Source organism: Xyrauchen texanus, chromosome 7 (genome assembly GCF_025860055.1).
Source record: "Xyrauchen texanus isolate HMW12.3.18 chromosome 7, RBS_HiC_50CHRs, whole genome shotgun sequence".
NCBI lineage: Eukaryota > Metazoa > Chordata > Actinopteri > Cypriniformes > Catostomidae > Xyrauchen > Xyrauchen texanus.
In genome coordinates this window covers 30,254,523-30,273,927 of record NC_068282.1, presented here as the reverse complement: position 1 = coordinate 30,273,927, position 19,405 = coordinate 30,254,523, and the positions used below count along the sequence as shown (strand labels likewise).

Below are 19,405 nucleotides of genomic sequence, written 5' to 3'. Positions count from 1 at the left end.
ATTTCAACTGATATTTCATTTTTTTCTTTGTAATAAAGTTGAAAAGTTATCAAAAATCAGTTTTTTGCTTTGTCATTATTGGGTATGGAGTGTAGATTGATGTGAAAACAATTTAAGCATTTTAGCATAAAGCTGCAACATAACAAAATGTGAAAAAAAAAAAAAAAAAAAACAAGGGGTCTGAAACATTTCTGAATGCACTGTATACTCACTCATCACATTATTAGGAACACTATGGTTCTAATAAAGTGCCCGACGTGGTCTTCTGCTGTTGTAGCCCATCCTCCTCAAGGTTCATACATGTTGTACGTTCTGAGATGCTATTTTGCTCACTTCAATTGTACAGAGGGGTATCTGAGTATCATGCTGAGGATAATAGGAAATGTGGTTGTCACTCAAGTGTGTTTCCACATAAGCCAGCTAAAGGTGTAGAACTGTCTGGCAATATTGATCATTATTCCTCAATAATACAGTCAAAAGTCACAATAAAAATTGAATTATTATGATCAGCATCAATTACGTAGCTCACACCACAATTCTTTAATTAACACACCACCACCTTGGGAAGTCAGGGGGGTCAAAGAGTTTCCCAATGGGGATTATAACATTGTGGTGCACTAACTTTTTAGCCTCAATGTAATTATTCTGACATTCCGACTGGAAGGCAACTTTGTTCCATGTGGAATGACTGGGCAAAATGTTTCAAACGCCATTAATAATTTTTGCACATATGATATAATCTGCTGTTAAAGTGAAGAGTTACAACATCTGAAAGCTTGTTGAGTAATTTCACATAAAATGTAGTTCAACCTATGTATAAACATGTTGGTGAGCATACACTGCATGGTATTTACCTGTATATAGGTGTGTACAGTATGTCAGTCTTCTATGTGTGTGAATCTGTGTTTTTGTGAGGGTGTGTTTACTTTTGTGTGTACTTCTGTGTTTGTCATTTTAGTTTGTCATTGTGTTTCCTCCAGTTCTGTAATGTTTATTTGGAGGCAGGAACTAGGATATTGGAAAACTCGCCCCATTGATATTACTCACTGTTGCCTAATAGTGAGTCAAAAAATTAAAAACAGATCTAAAGATATGCACATCATGATGGATCTCAGAATTGCGTTATGTGATCTGTTGCACATGTGTCCTGCTTCTTTTCTGGGAAATGGTCCAGTTTTTTAAAATCAATTGGCCAGACACAGAAAGCATGTTAAAACTGCAAACTCTCTCCCTCCCTCCCTCTCTCTCTCTCTCTGTGAGTAGTGCATTCCAGGTGGATGTGATCGTGGATATAAGACCATTGGATGGTGATGCTCCTCTTCATCGTGACGTTGTGCTGCTTCTGAAATGTGTGAAGTCAGTGAATTGGGTGATCAAGGTCCACAGCGTCATTGGCAAACTGGACATAGTGGTATGGGATTTAAATATAGGCTACATGCAAAACATTTACTATATTTGCAAAGACATCAAATGCCTCATTACTGTCTCCAGCTTTTCACACAGCAACAAATGCAGCAATATATTTCATAAATTAAATGCAATCATAAATTTAGTGAGGTTTTTGCTTCAAACAAGAACAACACTGTCAAGATCAACATTCTCTGAAAACAAGGCTTAGTGGATATCTCTTTTTTTTTATATCTTTTTATTTTTCTATCTTAGTTAAATTTTGTTTCCCAGATAAATTAATGTTTAATAAAGGCAGAAAAGGGTCAGATGATTTTTAAATTGGGCTGGACAGTATATACACAGACGTATACTGTGCAGCATTAGAAATGTTTCATCCGCTAAAGATTCTGATTCACAATGGCTTCACACATAGCTCATCCAAAGGTTTAACAATGAGTTACTGGTTTGAGTCTTATTTATAAGTGTTTCATTTTGTCAATCTGTTTCTGCATTGATGCTTGACTTTTGGTACATTTGTTTTGAATATTCCTATCTTATGCTTTGTGTCAATCACATTTTCAAAATAAGTATTCAAGTCTTTCAAGTATTTCAAAATTATTGAAAAATAAACACTACTACATGTAATATATAAAACATTTTAGGGTTGCAAAAATAATATCATTATAGATTGTTACCGTGATATAACATCACTCATACGTTATGATCTTTTAAAATTTGGGTCATAACGGCCACCACTACTTTTGTTTTGTGATTCTGTATTTTCATACATTCAATACCTTTCAAACTGCGTGAAAGGAACAAGCAACAGACAGCACATTGCTCCAATGAAGTGTGTGATCTGTCTCAGTCTGGATACCTGTCATTAGATGGAGCAGTAACAGAAGGAGGAGTGTAGTGAGTTTTTCTCCAGCCAAACCTTTGGAGTGTTTTTATTGTAGTGTTGGTCTGGCACTTCAGAATAAGAATTATAGGAGTGTCTGGCTGCTGGTTTCAGATTGCAAAGCACAAGACTGAGCTCAGACCTCTGAAACTGTCACCACATTCTCAGATGTTGGAGAGTGGCTTGTACACAACATGCGTAATTTAATTCTAAATAGTTGGGCATTTTTACATGCTCATTAGGATATGTCATAAAGTGTGAATTCACATGGGGGGCCTGGGTATCTCAGCAAGTATTGACGCTGACTACCACCCCTGGAGTCACGAGTTCGAATCCATGGCATGCTGAGTGACTCCAGCCAGGTCTCCTAAGCAACCAAATTGGCAATGGTTGCTAGGGAGGGTAGAGTCACATGGGGTAATTTCCTCGTGGTTGCTATAATGTGTGGCTCTCGCTCTCGTGGGACCTGTGGTGCATTGTGCATGGATGTCGCAGAGAATAGGTTGAAGCCACCACACACGCTACGTCTCCGCAGTAAGGCGCTCAACAAGCCACGTGATAAGATGCTCGGATTGACGTCTCAGACGCGGAGGCAACTGAGATTTGTCCTCCGCCACCCAGATTGAGGCAAGTCACTACTCCCACACAATGACTTAGAGCGCATTTGGAACTGAGCATTCCAAATTGGAGAGAAAAATAAATAAGTGTGGATTCACATAACAGTTTTCTACACAAAAACCTGCGTCACAAACCATCTGCAACTCACCTGGCTCAGAGCTAAGTGCTTGTTTAGTAATGCACCGTACATATTCAATACACTATTATTGCCTTTGTTTTCAGGGTGAACTCACCCCCTTTTTATTTAAATCAGGCTTATTATAGATTGGGCCTTATTCACAAAAGTTACCGCTGCCTACCTGGAGTAATTAATGTTGTGCTATTATGTTTATTACACATTTTACACCTGCATTCAGCTGCAATTTCTTTCAGTGTGTTTGTGTCATTACCTTATTTGCATAATTCCTTTTGTGAATCAGGTTCTAAAACAGCACAGACAGCACATGCAAATAAACAATGCTAACAGTGAGCAAGATTTATTCTAAGTCTTTTAAGGTGTGAATATCATAATTATGGATGTGAGAAGAATAATATAGAGTAATTTAGTGCCACATGTAGACAACACCAAGCAGAAAGGCAATAAAAACAATAACTATGATGTAGTTAGAAGTACAGATATTGAGTGAAAGTAGGTATGGAAATCATAAGGAATTTTAAGATCCGGGTTCCGTTTCCTCTTAAGATTCCTGTTCCTTAACGGTTCCTGTAACGATTATTTTAGTACCTTTGAGGAAGACTTATTGAGAAATAAAAGATGCAATTCTTATTGCATTTACTGCCCTGAACAGTCTGTTGCTAAATGATGAGATCGTTTCAAGTTTCTACAGAGGAGATATAACAAACTTTATTAAAAACTATTCTTGCAAAAGGTGGTTTGCAGAATTTTAAACTTCTAAACAAATGATAAATGTGATAGCATATTTTATTAATGCATTTATTTAATAAAATTCCACTTATTACAATAAAATTCATGTATCTTTAACTACACATTGTAATATAAACAAGCAGTCATTAACACAGGTCTACAAGTACAAAATTACATAGAAGTTACAGTTAAAGAGACATTTGTATTATGTAGTCTAATATTGTACTTCAGGCTTGTGAGTTCTAATTTTATTTCAAGTTGGATATTCATAACTTGCCCGTCAGTCTGATGTGTAAGTATTTTTCACTCATTAAAAAGAACCGACTCATAAGAGTAATTTGTTTGGAAATGTAATGGAAGCACTGTATGTTTTGCTCTGCAGTAAACACTGTCAGAGTATTTTCATACAGTGTTCAGTCTGCATCTGTGGAAAATTGCATACAGGAACCATTAACAGAACCGAAAATCATAAAAATCAAATGGTTCCAGTGTTTTTTATAAAGGGATGCGGTTCTGGACAATAACCGGTCCTCGGTACCCAACCCTAGCAAAAATGCAGCTGTTTTAACTATAGATGCACAAACATATAGAAGAACCTGTTATGAGTACAGTGATTTAGAGGTTGTCATCAAAGGTCTTTCTTCCTAAATTATTAATAATTAAGGTCTTAAATGGCATTACTTCATAAGAGAATGTGTGTTTGTTTATTTATGTTTATGTGAGAGAGAATGTGTGAAGTCCATCCATCTCTTTGAGTTTGATTGTACATGTCCATGTCTGTATAAATCAGCAAGAGTGTTTTAGAGTGTAGGAAAAAGTGCTCCACATCCTCCACAAGTCTTCCCTACACACTTTCATCAGAAAACAATCAGAAGCTAATACTGAATTCCCCTGTAATCTGACACATTTCTGACCTCTCAAACCACACTTCAATAAAACCTGCTAAATTCTTCATAGGCCATCGGCAGCAGGCCTGTAGATGCAGCACGTCTGATTGTGTCAGAGCTGTTGAAATATTTTGAGCTTCAAGATATGGTATCAACAGATAAGGTTATGATTTAAATTGAACCAACATGAACCACAGCTTATTGTTAAAAATGCGTATTGTGTAAAATGCTCCATTAAAGATTATAGAAACCAATTTGGCATCGGACAGGAATGACTACAAACATGACTAGTACAAGCACGAAACTCTGAATGGCACAAACTGATATGTTCTTTGAACTTGTTATCTGTTTGTTATCATTTAAGTTTGCTCAATTTGTATGTTTGTTTGTATTTGAGTTTATTGCCATATCAGCTTCAAGGGCTATTTCAAGGCAAAAACAAGTTGTAATCAAACAATCGATAAATAGCTCGATTAGCAAGTAAGCCGGTTTCGATGCAGCACACTGCAAGAGTTTTTTTCTGAATATGTTATTTGCTCAAGTGGTTGCTGGGGCTTTTTGTTCTATCAGCTTGAACGGTAAGGTCTGCTTTTGGCCTTGTCACATAGACGTGTGTCTTTATCAAGGGAAGCTGGAGTCAAATCAGGCGCTGGTACACATTGTTATCTTAGATCATTAGTTATATAAATACACACATAGGTAGGTTAAGTCACTATTTAAATAAACTCTGGGCTTTCCAGGTCCAGGTACACATTATGATTCAAATCACTAGCCATTTAAGCCATTTTGCCAAGCACACATAGAGATTTTGTACATTAGCGTATTACCATTTGGCCAAGCAGGCCAAGGCACATTCTATGCACATAGCTCAGCAGCAGTACACATGTCTTGGAGATCGATTTGCTTGTTTGGGGGGGATTGTTATGCGTTTGTGCAGCTTCCCTGATTTATTGGGGGATTGTACTTACATTTTTATTATAAATGCTCCACTTTCACTCCACACTGTTCAAATGCTCTGATACTCTAAGTGATACAATACATGCTAGTGCTGTTATGTTAAATATCAGTACTCTTTAAGGCCTTTTGTCCCATCAAATTATGGCTAAAACTAAATGTTTTATAAATCTTTATATACTTTCTGACCCTTTAGTCATTTCTCTGTTCGAAACTACAACAAAGAAGGAACATTTGTGACTGTATTCCTCTGTAAAGTATATACAGGTGCTGGTCATATAATTAGAATATCAACAAAAAGTTTATTTATTTCAGTAATTCCATTCAAAAAGTGAAACTTGGATATTATATTCATTCATTACACACAGACTGATATATTTCAAATATTTATTTCATTTAATTGTGATGATTAAAACTGACAACTAATGAAAATCCCAAATTCAGTATCTCCGAAAATTAGAATATTACTTAAGACCAATACAAAAAAAGGATTTTTAGAAATGTTGGCCAACTGAAAAGTATGAAGATGAAAAGTATGAGCATGTACAGCACTCAATACTTAGTTGGGGCTCCTTTTGCCTGAATTACTGCAACAATGCGGCGTGGCATGGAGTTGATCAGTCTGTGGCACTGCTCGGGTGTTATGAGAGCCTTCAGCTCTTCTGCATTGTTGGGTCTGGCATATCGCATCTTCCTCTTCACAATACCCCATAGATTTTCTATAGGGTTAAGGTCAGGTGAGTTTGCTGGCCAATTAAGAACAGGGATACCCTTGTCCTTAAACCAGGTACTGGTAGCTTTGGCACTGTGTGCAGGTGCCAAGTCCTGTTGGAAAATGAAATCTGCATCTCCATAAAGTTGGTCAGCAGCAGGAAGCATGAAGTGCTCTAAAACTTCCTGGTAGATGGCTGCGTTGACCTTGGACCTCAGAAAACACAGTGGACCAATACCAGCAGATGACATGGCACCCCAAACCTTCACTGACTGTGGAAACTTTACACTGGACTTCAAGCAACGTGGATTCTGTGCCTCTCCTCTCTTCCTCCAGACTCTGGGACCTTGATTTCCAAAGGAAATGCAAAATATAATTTCATCAGAGAACATAACTTTGGACCACACACCAGCAGTCCAGTCCTTTTTGTCTTTAGCCCAGGCGGGATGCTTCTGACGCTGTGTCTTGTTCAAGAGTGGCTTGACACAAGGAATGCGACAGCTGAAACCCATGTCTTGCATACGTCTGTGCGTGGTGGTTCTTGAAGCACTGACTCCAGCTGCAGTCCACTCTTTGTGAATCTCCCCCACATTTTTGAATGGGTTTTGTTTCATAATCCTCTCCATGGTGTGGTTATCCCTTTTGCTTGTACACTTTTTTCTACCACATCTTTTCCTTCCCTTTGCCTCTCTATTAATGTGCTTGGACACAGAGCTCTGTGAACAGCCAGCCTCTTTAGCAATGACCTTTTGTGTCTTGCCTTCCTTGTGCAAGGTGTCAATGGTCGTCTTTTGGACAGCTGTCAAGTCAGCAGTCTTCCCCATGATTGTGTAGCCTACAGAACTAGACTGAGAGACCATTTAAAGGCCTTTGCAGGTGTTTTGAGTTAATTAGCTGATTAGAGTGTGGCTCCCGGTGTCTTCAATATTGAACCTTTTCACAATATTTCACAAAATTTTCTGAGATACTGATTTTGGGGTTTTTCATTAGTTGTCAGTTATAATCATCAAAATGAAAAGGAATGAACACTTGAAATATATCAGTCTGTGTGGAATGAATGTATACATTATCCAAGTTTCACTTTTTGAATGGAATTACTGAAATAAATCAACTTTTTGATGATATTGTAATTATATGACCAGCACCTGTATGTATGTGAAGTAAATCTGATATCCTGCTTTTCCCCTCTGTCCTTCTCAGACATCAGACAGTGTCAGACTGAGTGAATCCACAGAAAGACTGATGCAGGTGTCAAAGACAGTGAAGCAGCAACTGCCTGAAGGACCTCAGGCTCTGATCAAGTGGGCAGAGGAGAACAAATTCAAACCCGTGACTTCCTACACCAAGACCCCTGTCGCCAACCATTTCAACCTGCGCCTCAGAGAACAAGGCATGAGTAATAACTAAAGACAAAAATTATATTCAATGGCTTTATTAGTTTAGTGAACACAGGTATATTAGATGTAGCTTTAAATGTAATTCAAACATCAGAACAGAATATTTAGATAATGTTTGTCATGTAAATGCATTAACCCAATTGCCACAACCAAATTAAGCCATTAAATTGGCATATATCTGTATTAATCTGGATTTTGGGTCATGCAAACACTTTATTCAGAATGTCCAGCTTAACTGAACATTCATTCATATCTGTGCATGTCCAAACATAGGTAATATTCTGGGTGATACTTTTATTTGAACATTTTACAAACATTAAAATGAAAATGTTTGTCTTTTGACCTACATTTTGCAATTAATTGTGCTTGTATGTGTTATTGTTAAAGATTTGAGTGGGAATGAATGTGTTGATTGAAAATGTACTGTCCAAAATGACTACAATTCAGTGCAATAAAGGGCAAGAGTGAGCATCAGCTCCAGTTTTTACAGAAGAGAGTTGCAGGAAAAGATTGTGTATGTATATGCTTATTTGGGTTATAGTGTTTACACTCGTGAACTTTCCAAAAGCCATAAAGCATGTAAACATTTTTTTCAAAATAAAGCCTTAACCAGAATATTGACATTAATCACAAATTGAGGTTTATGTAAACATGGTCAATGAAATGGATGAGAATGATTTTTTATTTATGTGCATTTTGGGCACAGTTTGTAAACCTGTAAAGCACACAAAGATCAATTGTACTTATATATATTGCATGCTAATTTTGATGGATTTTATTGGTGTTTGCTTTGTGTGATGACCTTGCATCCACATTACCACCAAAAAAAGTTGTTTGAATATCAAGGAAGTGCATAAATATTAAATGTACTGTACACGAAACAAAAACATTACCTGGATCATCTCTGGTAAAAAGGCCATATTAACCAGCATGCAGTTCCCATGCTGGTCTAGGCTGGTTTATGCTAGTTAGTGCTGATTTGGTGCTGGTCTAGCTGGTGGACCAGCATAGTCATGCTTTCACCAGCAAAACCTCTCTGAAGCTGGGTGACCAGCATGGTCTTTATGATGAAGCTGGCTAAGCTAGTTTAAAGCCTGGTGAGGGCACCAGCACACTAGCATCCCATACTGGGGCACCAGCACCCAAAACACAACACATTCTAGTGGCCAGCAATGCTGGTCTTTTCAGCAGGGATACCACAAACACAAATACGTTAATAGTACTGTCAGCTGCCTTGTACCTCTAAAGTAGTCAGACCAGGTTGATGATTTAATCTTGACTGCTGTCACTTCCAGATCTAGGGATTATGGATGATGGTATGTTCCCACCAGAACTGTCTATTCTCCGCAATGCCAACCCACTTCCAAAACCCAGCATCTGGGATTCCCCTGTGAGGACAGGGCTGCCCTTCCACTTCCTGCCCTCCCTTGAGAAGGGCCTTCCACTCCCACCTCTGTCCCCATCTCTGGAGGAGGGTCCTGAGGAGCAGCAGGGGGCTACTAGCATAGGATTCAATGTGCAGTGTGAGAAGAATAAGATGGTGGTCAGCATTGACAAGGAAACTCTAAAGGTATGATAAAAACAACAACTGACCAATCAGTTACAAGTCGGCAATATTTTGTACATAAGGGTTAGAGGATGATGCTTGTCACAATTGCAGTTTGAAGTTTATAAGTACAAGAAATTATATAAAAAAAATACAAATAAAGTTGCAATTTAGAGATATAAAATCGCAAACAAGTAGTTAAGTTGGAAACAACTCAACACATTGTGTGTTATTCATGAAACTAAATTAATTATGCATAAAATCATGCAGATACAGGTCAGGGGCTTCAGTTAATGTTCACATAAAAATTTGATCTTAGTGATTTTGGCCATGGAATAATCATTGGTGCCAAATGGGCTGGTTTGAGTATTTCTGTATCTGCTTGGATTTACATGCACAACAGTCTCAAGGAAATGCCTTGTTGATGAGAGAGGTTAATGGAGAATGGCCAGACTGGTTCAAGCTGACAGAAAGTCTACGGTAACTCAGATTACCACTCTGTACAATTGTGAGCAGAATAGCATCTCAGAATGCAGACACGTTGAATCTTGAGGCGGATGGCTAAAACAGCAGAATACCATGTCTGGCACTTTATTAGGACCATTGTGTTCCCATTTAAATTTACAATGAGTGTAAATTGTTAGTAAAACGATTTTTATGTGAATTATCCAATTCAATTCAATGGGACAACTTACGTAAGAATGTACACCGGTTTGTTTTGCTTGTGTTAAATCAATAAGGCCCAATGTGTGTAACACATTAAAAAAGAGACAAAATGTTCCATGACTAGAATACAACATCAAAGCTTCTTTAAGGTATTCAGAGGGCACAGTTACTGCTGAGAAGGGGCCAGGAAGGGGTAATATTTCAAAGTAATATAGGGATGTAAGAACAACGTAAAGAGGTTAAAGAAGCTCAGAAGTGTTGCGTGTGAACCTGACTGATGCAGTTGTGAATATTCCCAAACTGTGTAGGCCATATGCAGTGATCCCAGGCTTACTAAAACCAGGGGTGCTGTAATAGACCACTTCAGAGGAAGAGAAAACCCTCATTCTACAATCAAAATAGTTTTGGTTGGAGTTAGACCACTTTGCTGTTGTCAGTGCAAACACACATAATTTTATATCAAATGTTAAAATACGTAATGGATTTCAGACTTTGTCACCAAACTCTTGATAATAGATCTTTTGGGATATGTTGTCAAAGGTCAAGAATGTTTTTAAAATGCATTTTTCCTTAATGATCTCAGGCAAATGGGTTTGGAAAAGCCAATATCACTCTTCAGGACTCCCAATGCAAAGCAACCTCCAACACCACCCACTATATACTGGAGACTCCCCTGTCTGGCTGCCAAACCACCAAATATCCCTTCCAACCCAGCCCTGCAGTCCTCTATATAAATTCAGTGAGTACTAAAGCCAATATTGAATCAATAATATCAGACCATGTAATCTAGTCTTTGTTAGCTTTGCTCTGTCCGATATGTGTTGGTGTTCAGGGTCAGCTGTGGTGCATTGTCCCCTCTGACATAATGTATCTGTTTTCTGTGTTTTCTGGTCCTGTATAAAAGTTTTCATCCAGCAGGAATTATTAACTTTTACACTGATCTTCTACGAAAATGTAAACTAATGATCTAATGGAAATTACTAACAACACATATTCGCTTTGGACCTATTAGAAAACTGTAACATCGCAAAATGTTATCCTTTATATTGAGCTCTAATCATCAGGGGCAGTTAAAAAGATGTGATCCATATGGTCAGGGCGCAGTACTAGCTCTGAGAGTGATCGAGAGAGCATCAAAGGAGGTTGTTTGCCTTGACAATTCTGTGACAAATTGGCAAGACTTGTGTGAATAAATTTCAACATTTCACCTCTGTTAGACAATATTCACAGGCCTGTCACCTTTGAATCCACAAACAATCCCAAGCTCACATAGGAAGGTGATTCTCATATTATAATGTGAATGGATTGCCATGTTTTTTTCCGATGAGAAGAACTGAGAGGGCTTTTTTTCTGTCTGCCTAGGGAGTCACATTGCTGAAATTGTGCATTCCCATGTCTTAAATCCAGCATTCTCATCTGTTTCAGCAGACCTTTGGCAAGAAATTTAGATATCTCTGGCTGTATGTGCACTAAACACCATAATTGGGCAAAGTCATTCCAAAGGAAAGTTTTGAGGAGTAAATTGTTTGATTGAAAGGACATTTTTGGGTTCATAATGAGCAGGTGTGAGCTCAGTGTGTTTGTGATTGACAGATTGTTATTAGCCAATCAGAACAGAGAGATGGTAGTGGCTGGCCTGTTGATTATGAAGATCTGGAGCCGGGAGATATCCCAGGAGACCTGGAGGTGACAGAAAGAATTTTACCAGCGAGTGGACATCGCACCACTATCTTGGTATGATATTTACATGTTAAACCATGTGCTTAGTAGTTTTATTATTCAGTGAAACTGAAATGTCATGGATCACTGATATTTATGCATTTATCATAATTTGCTGATGGTCATTCATGCATTGTTAGTCATTTTTATAATGACCAAAATGATAGTGTAGAATAGCCAAACATATTGTAAAGCTATATTTGTTTTTGTCAAGGTCAAGGAGCTTTCATTCTCCCTTGAAATGCCACATAAAAGACCCTGTCAAAATCCTACCTGTAAATATTTATTGGCAGAGCTTTTTTTGCAATAGTTTGTTTGGTAATCCAAAAATATAGCTTGTCGATCTATGTAGTCTTAACCACCATCCATCAATACATCAACAAATGTAATTTAAATTATACTGTATATCACATGGCATAACTGATGCTTCAAATTGTCCTTTTGTCCATTTATTGTCAAATTAACAAACTAATTGTTTTGACATTGAGTAAGCTTTTGGTTAGCAAGCTAACCGATTAGCCTACTAAACTCATATCAAACCCATGTAGAATTTTTAATTTTAAACCAAGATCGCTATACTGTCCTCCCTTCATGTATTATCTTTACGAAGTTTGACAGCAAGTTAAACTCCATCCATTATAATCATAAAAATGCAAGTTGAAGTTCTAGCATTTATTAAATCTTGATGTCACAACATTACGATGGATCAGAGTGAAACTAAAAGAAAGAAATACAATCTTCAATTAGACTCATGACTAAACATAGCTTCAAATAACAAATAATAATACACAGATTACCGTAATACTGTTGATATCAAACACATATGCATATCAAAATAGATTACTTGTGTATTTCCTAGAATATTCACTATTTGCATTGAAAACTTAAGATAGCATGTCACATGCTTAAATTACACTTTCTAATAACTTTACATGTTAATGTCAAAATATACTTTTGAAATACTCAAAGCAATTACATAAAGAAAACTTACAGCTATAGCTCTTCAAACTTCCAAAGCAAGGATTGATGAGGATTATCCACGAAAAAATAAAACACTCAGATGGAGCAACATGAATCAGCCATGTGCCTAGCTGCACTTCCTGCTATAAAACCTGTAGTTTCTTTAAGGTCCACTAGATGGCAGGTCCGGAACAAATTAACTTAGACACATACTGTGAAACGGGTACAGAACAATCGCGACCATGAGGAGGTTACCCCATGTGACTCTACCCTCCCTAGCAACCGGGCCAATTTGGTTGCTTAGGAGACCTGGCTGGAGTCACTCAGCACGCCCTGGATTTGAACTCGTGACTCCAGGGTGGTAGTCAGTGTCAATACTCGCTGAGCTACCCAGGCCATTTAAATAATATTTTGAATATTTATGGCAACACACCAGAGAGCGACTAAAATTATATTCAATGTGATATCCAAACAAACTAAATGAATTATGTTATAATATATGCACATGGAAATAGTGCTTAATTATGATTGTATTTACATGACCTACAGGAAGATAACTCTAAAGTAATTTTTGGTCAGGTATTACAAACATCAGGGGCCAGAAAAAAATTAAGAAAGTCCTTAGGATAAATTATAAGAAGTTTGTAAGAACGTTCCTAAGTGAAATTCTTAAGTTCTCAAATATTTTCTTAAGAACATCCTAATTTTTCGGATGTTTAAAGTCACAGCTTTCTAATGTTATAATTATTATGTTTCTATGAAATTTAATGATCTCGGAAAGATCCGGTTGAATAAGCATGATCATTAGCATGATCATTGGTCACCACATTAAGAAGATTCAAAACAACATATATTGTTTGAATTTGGTGAAAACATTTACATGGTTTACAAGCTGAAAATAAAAATATAATTAAACAAAATAGTCAAAAACCTTTTTTGGTCTAAAATAACATTTCTACGTAAACAACTGTAACCTTGCTGAACGAAGAGAAGATGGCGATTATGTGAAGAACCCGAGTAAAATTATATTTACAAACGTGATATCTAAACACCCTGACTACAAACGTGAACAAAAGACTTTACTAGATACAAAACATGAACTAATAAGACAATGAAACAAGAAACAATAACAGAACAGAACTGATAACAAGTAAACAAGACAATAAACCAATGAAAACAAGACAACTGAACATGGAGGGAAAACAGGACATCACATGACTAGGGAAACAGGAACTAAACTTTTGAAAATAAAAGACATGAAAAACAGAAACCAACAGAATAAACATGACAATTGCCCATTGCGACTTCAGACTCCACATGAAAAACCCAGTAAATTAATTAAACATCTTAATTTTTAGAATTTAAGACAACTGTGAGGTTATCCTATCTTTAAGATGTTATTTATGATGATATATTAGAATAATTTAATTGCTTCTTATGTTTTTTCTTAAGCACAATCTTAAGAAAAAAGATAAGAACTTTCTTTAGTTTAAAGAAAGAAATTTCTAAGTTTATTTGGGAATGCAAAATATTCGTAATTTTTTTCTCAAGTTACGGAAGAAAATGGTAGTTTCTTATTGAGAATGTTTCGTGAATCCGGCCCCAGGCATTACCCCAGGGGGTAATATTTTTCAACTGAACTCAGCTAAGTTCAGTTGAACTGCCACTAACATTGAATCTCTAATGGCTCCAGTGATGTTCAACGCTGATTTTAGATTTCCCATTCTGCTCTCTGTTTCTTTTTCCTTAGTTCAACTGCACGTACCGTAAGAACCAGGACACCCCAGTTGATTTTTATTTTGGAGCCATTGATACTGGTGTAGACTCTCTGGACAATGTAACATTCAATATGGAGCTGTATAACAATCCCTTCCGCTACTCCAGCACCCAGTCATTCCTCACTATCTCTGAGAACAAGCCCATCTATGTGGAGGTATTCTTCTACACTTAAACATATACATACAGTATATAGTATATACATTTACATATATTTTCTGTGTTTATCTTAGCTAACACTTGCATTGTAACTAAACACCAGTAATACTATGCATTTATTTTAGTGCTGTCCGTCAACGTTTTTTTTATTGCAGTTAATCACATAATTTTTGTTGTTAATCATTATTAATCGCATATTTTGAAAGTGCTCAAGTTTGACAGAAAATGCATTTATTTCCATCTTAGGAAAGAAAACAAAACAATATGTAACAATATAACCAGTATATTACCAGTTTCCAAACAAAGCATTCCACAGTATAAAGATAGAAATGCACTAAACTGTGGCTATCCGCCTTCCTACAGCAATCGTGAAGCCATGTCCATAGTTCGTGTCAACTCCACATAAAAAAAAAAACACTTGCTGTGTCATTCTGCATTTCTGTGATAGTTAAGACTTGATGTGCTTCTGTGTGCCTCGCATAGGGTGAGAAATGCTTGATTTCTATCACAAGTTCAATCTGGGCTTGTTTTGTACATCAAATAACATTTAAGGGGTCAGTTCTTCATTTATCACTGACACAGAAGCACTGCTATTTTTGTTTTTATTAAATGTTCACAAAATTTCAGATACATATCAGTATAGAAAGGACCATTACATTCTTCAAGTTAAGCAGAGGAAAAAAATAAGTAAATAAATAAATAATAATAATAATTTATGTGGTGTGAATTGTGCGTCACATCATCCAGTGTTTATGCTGGTTAATGCTGTATAAACGGTAAATGCGTTAATTGCGAATAAGAAAAATAGTCAGAGGTATTAATAAAGAAAAATAAGGTTGGCCATTAGTACCTTCTAAAGATCTGGCTGAAGAAAAAACATGACCCCTAGGTTTTGATGAACTTTACTTTGAAAACAAAAACACAATGATATTTTAACAATGTAGGGCTATTGCTCATAAATTATAAAAACTTGAAGGACGAACATTTAGATCTATCAGAATCTTTGACAATATCAACCCACACAAGAACAAAATGGCAGTCTATTACAGAACTCTCTTTTTATTTAAGCTGAAGTATGCAACTTTTTCAGTGTAAAATACTTCTATCCAAGTTTAGTATGCAGAGACAATTATAATACACTTGGGTCCTCTTTAACTCAAATTCAAACCCCTTTAAGTGGACCAAGAAGTGAACCAAGTGAAAAAGGCCCAGTTCTCTTTGCATTCACATTATTTGTGACCTCTATAGTGGGCTCGGATCACTTTTTGGTCCACTTGACCCATTACAGGGTCTCAGTCCATTTTGCATTCACACACATTCAAAACCAGACCCCTTTTTTGTTTTTTAAATGAATAATTTATTATGGCAATGTTAAGTGTTAAGAGTACAATTAGCCCTACATATTAACTTGTGAGATTATTAAACATGTTTAATACCCTTAAAATTAATAATAAGCATGAGTACAGGTGTCTTTGTTCAATAAACCATAATTTATTGATCTTTTTTATTGAAAAGAACTGTATTGCATAGTGTAATACCTTGTAACACCAACATTTAACTGAATGCATTGTATTTTTATATCAATAATACTGTATTTAAAGGCAAATTTCAATAAATGTATATCACGTATTATGGTAGATTAGTCTTATTTGCAAAGAAAATACGATTGATCATGGTTTTTACTATTGACAGCTTCGGGCAACATCCATCCATTCAAAATAATAGTAATATATTAGTGTCGGAAACTCTTAACTGTCACTCGCCATTCCAAACCTCGAGTCTTAATTTGCACGTCATCATTTCTGGTGTACAGTAACCTGTCAGTGTCAAAAAAGTTTGGCATTACGCGAATGAGAATATCAAGAGAGCCCATAGCGCTTTGTTTCCAATGTATGTTATTAGCGAACCTGTCATGTCCACTGTTGTCTTTTGTTTTTGTGCTTTTATGTTGAAGTTTAGTTTAGTTCCTGTTTCCTGTTTGGTCTGTCATGTCCACTGTTGCCTTTTGTTTTTGTGCTTTTATGTTGAAGTTTAGTTTAGTTCCTGTTTCCTGTTTGGTTTTGGTAGTCCTTTGTAGTTTCTTTTTATGATTGGTTTTCACCTGCTTGTTTCTCCTTCCCTGATTGTTTCCCCAGGTGTCCCTCATTCCCTTGTTTGTTCCATTCTGTATTTAAACCCTGGTTGTTTGTTCAGTCTCTGTCGGTCATTGTTTGTAATGTCTGATGTAGATGCTTTGCCCTGTTCTCCCTGTTCATGTTCCCTTGATGTTCTCATGTTTTGGTTTCATTTTTCCCCTCGTGGTTGTTTCCTTTGTTCCTGTCTTGTTTATTTTCATTTTGTTCAATAAAGAACCTGCATGTAGATCCCTACTCCTCGTCTGCCTCACCTACGAACGTAACAGAACCGAACTGAGATGTCTCAGTTTGGTTCGTTTTAAAGGGATCTGAGATCATTTGGATTATTCACATATAGGCCAAAAATCCCACGAACCACGCTCAGACCCCTGAAAACACCCTTAGTCAGCCATTCATAGGTTAATTTTCTCGAAAACGGTAAACGCTGTAATACTGTGTCTCTGTGGCACTATAAAAATTCCTGTTTGTTTTGAGCGAACTGCTCCAACAACGTTAAGCAACTAAAGGCATGAGTTGGGGACTATTTAAGTGTTGGAGCAACAGCAGATGAGGTGCATATTCAGGAAGCTGATTTGAAAGTATTGTCCATCCATCCATCCATCCATCGTCAACCGCTTATCCTGTGTACAGGGTCGCGGGGGGCTGGAGCCTATCCCAGCTAACATTGGGCGAAAGGCGGGGGACACCCTGGACAGGTCGCCAGTCCATCGCAGTGAAAGCATTGTTTATTTTTTTAATTCTGAACAGTACCGCTAGTGTCGCAGAAATTACATCAGATTTAAAATGAAAAAAAGAGAAAATGCCTATTCTTCCTTTTTCTCTATTATCATCCCATTCTACGAGGGGGAAATTAGCTTTTCTTTGTCCAAATTCACAATATGTTCAGGAGTCAGATACTTGCACAAATAATTGGTAAACAGAGAAGAAACTGAATTGATGATGTTAGGGATCAAGTACACTGACACACCTATAGAACAAAACACAGTTAGACAGATTTCACAGCATCCAGCAGCTAAGCAATTTGAATAAATACATTTGATTGAATATGACACAATAAAATATATGCTCACCTAAAAGTTCCTGGTTCATGTTTTTGAGAGACGTTTAACTGAACTATGCCCAGACAAGCTTAAACACGGAGTTATGGATCGCTTCTGACTACCACATGTCCACATACTTTTAGACATGTAATGTATGAATATACGTACACTGGCGGCCAAATGTTTGGAATAACGTGCAGATTTAGCTCTTATGAAAATAAATTGGTACTTTTATTCACCAAAGTGGCATTCAACTGATCACAATGTATAGTCAGGGCATTAATAACGTGAAAAATTACTATTACAATTTGAATCAAATGTTTAGACTTCTTAAACTACTTCAAAGAGTTCTTCCCGTGCAGCAATGACAGCTTTGCAGATCCTTGGCATTCTAACTGTCAGTTTGTCCAGATACTCAGGTGACATTTCACTCCACACTTCCTGTAGCAATTAACATAGATTTGTCTGTCCTGTCAGACACTTCTTATGCACCTTACAGTCTAACTGATTCCACAAATGCTCAATGGGGTTAAGATCCATCACACTCTTTTCCAATGATCTGTTGTCCAATGTCTGTGTTTCTTTGCCCACTCTAACCTTTTCTTTTTGTTTTTCTGTTTCAAAAGTTGCTTTTTCTTTGCAATTCTTCCCATAAGGCCTTCACCCCTGAGTCTTCTTTTTACTTTTGTACATGAAACTGGTGTTGAGCAGGTAGAATTCAATGAAGCTGTCAGCTGAGGACATGTGAGGCATCTACTTCTTAAACTAGAGACTCTGACGTGCTTATACTCTTGTTTAGTTATACATCTGGCCTTTCACATCTCTTTCTGTCCTTGTTAGAGTCAGTTGTCCCTTGTCTTTGAATACTGTAGTGTACACCTTTGTTTGAAATCTTTTTGGCAATTTCAAACATTGTTGTATAGCCTTCATTCCTCAAAACAATGATTGACTGATGAGTTTCTAGAGAAAGCGGTTTCTTTTTGGCCATTTTTGAGCTAATATTGACCTTAAGACATGCCAGTCTATTGCATACTGTGGCAACTCAAAAACAAACACAAAGACAATGTTAAGCTTAATTGAACAAACCAAATAGCTTTCAAATTTGTTTGATATAATGGCAAGTGATTTTCTAGTTCCAAATTAGCAATTTATCATGATTACTCAAGGATAAGGTGTTGGAGTGATGGTTGATGGAAATGGGGCCTGTCTAGATTTGATCGAAAATGCCTTTTTTCATATAGTGATGGTGCTGTTTTTTTTTTCATCAGTAATGTCCTGACTATATTTGTGATCAGTTGAATGCCACATTGGTGAATTAATATACCAATTTCCTTCCGAAACAGAAAACTCTGTACCTTATTCCAAACTTTTGGCCACTAGTGTATACATACAGTTGCTATACTATATGTCTATATACATTGCATTGTCCAAAGCAAATATGTCCCATATGGATTTATAATGGTAAAGATTCCTTTGGGGTTCAATAAAACAATTTTCTATGCTGTAACCACATAAGGGAACTAATGTAATAATTGAATGAGAAACCGTAGAAAACTCTGCTTTTAAACTTTAACCATGATAAGCATTTCTAATACCATAAGCAGCTGGTGTCTGTTTGTGTCTGACATTTCAAACTCTGTTCTGTGTGTATATGAGTGAGTATGGCTGCAGGAGTGCACAC

General features: G+C 36.8%; 1 protein-coding gene across 1 annotated transcript in view; it reads left to right on the top strand.

The window, feature by feature from the left end:
- The window catches only part of LOC127646503 (transforming growth factor beta receptor type 3-like), a 175,868-nt gene that overhangs the window by 130,484 nt on the left and 25,979 nt on the right, over positions 1 to 19,405 (top strand). The window contains exons 7-12 of the mRNA XM_052130211.1: positions 1,264 to 1,411; positions 7,527 to 7,716; positions 9,019 to 9,293; positions 10,519 to 10,674; positions 11,529 to 11,669; positions 14,365 to 14,547. Coding sequence (XP_051986171.1) covers positions 1,264 to 1,411; positions 7,527 to 7,716; positions 9,019 to 9,293; positions 10,519 to 10,674; positions 11,529 to 11,669; positions 14,365 to 14,547 — 1,093 coding nt within the window. The remainder of the gene's footprint in view (positions 1 to 1,263; positions 1,412 to 7,526; positions 7,717 to 9,018; positions 9,294 to 10,518; positions 10,675 to 11,528; positions 11,670 to 14,364; positions 14,548 to 19,405) is intronic.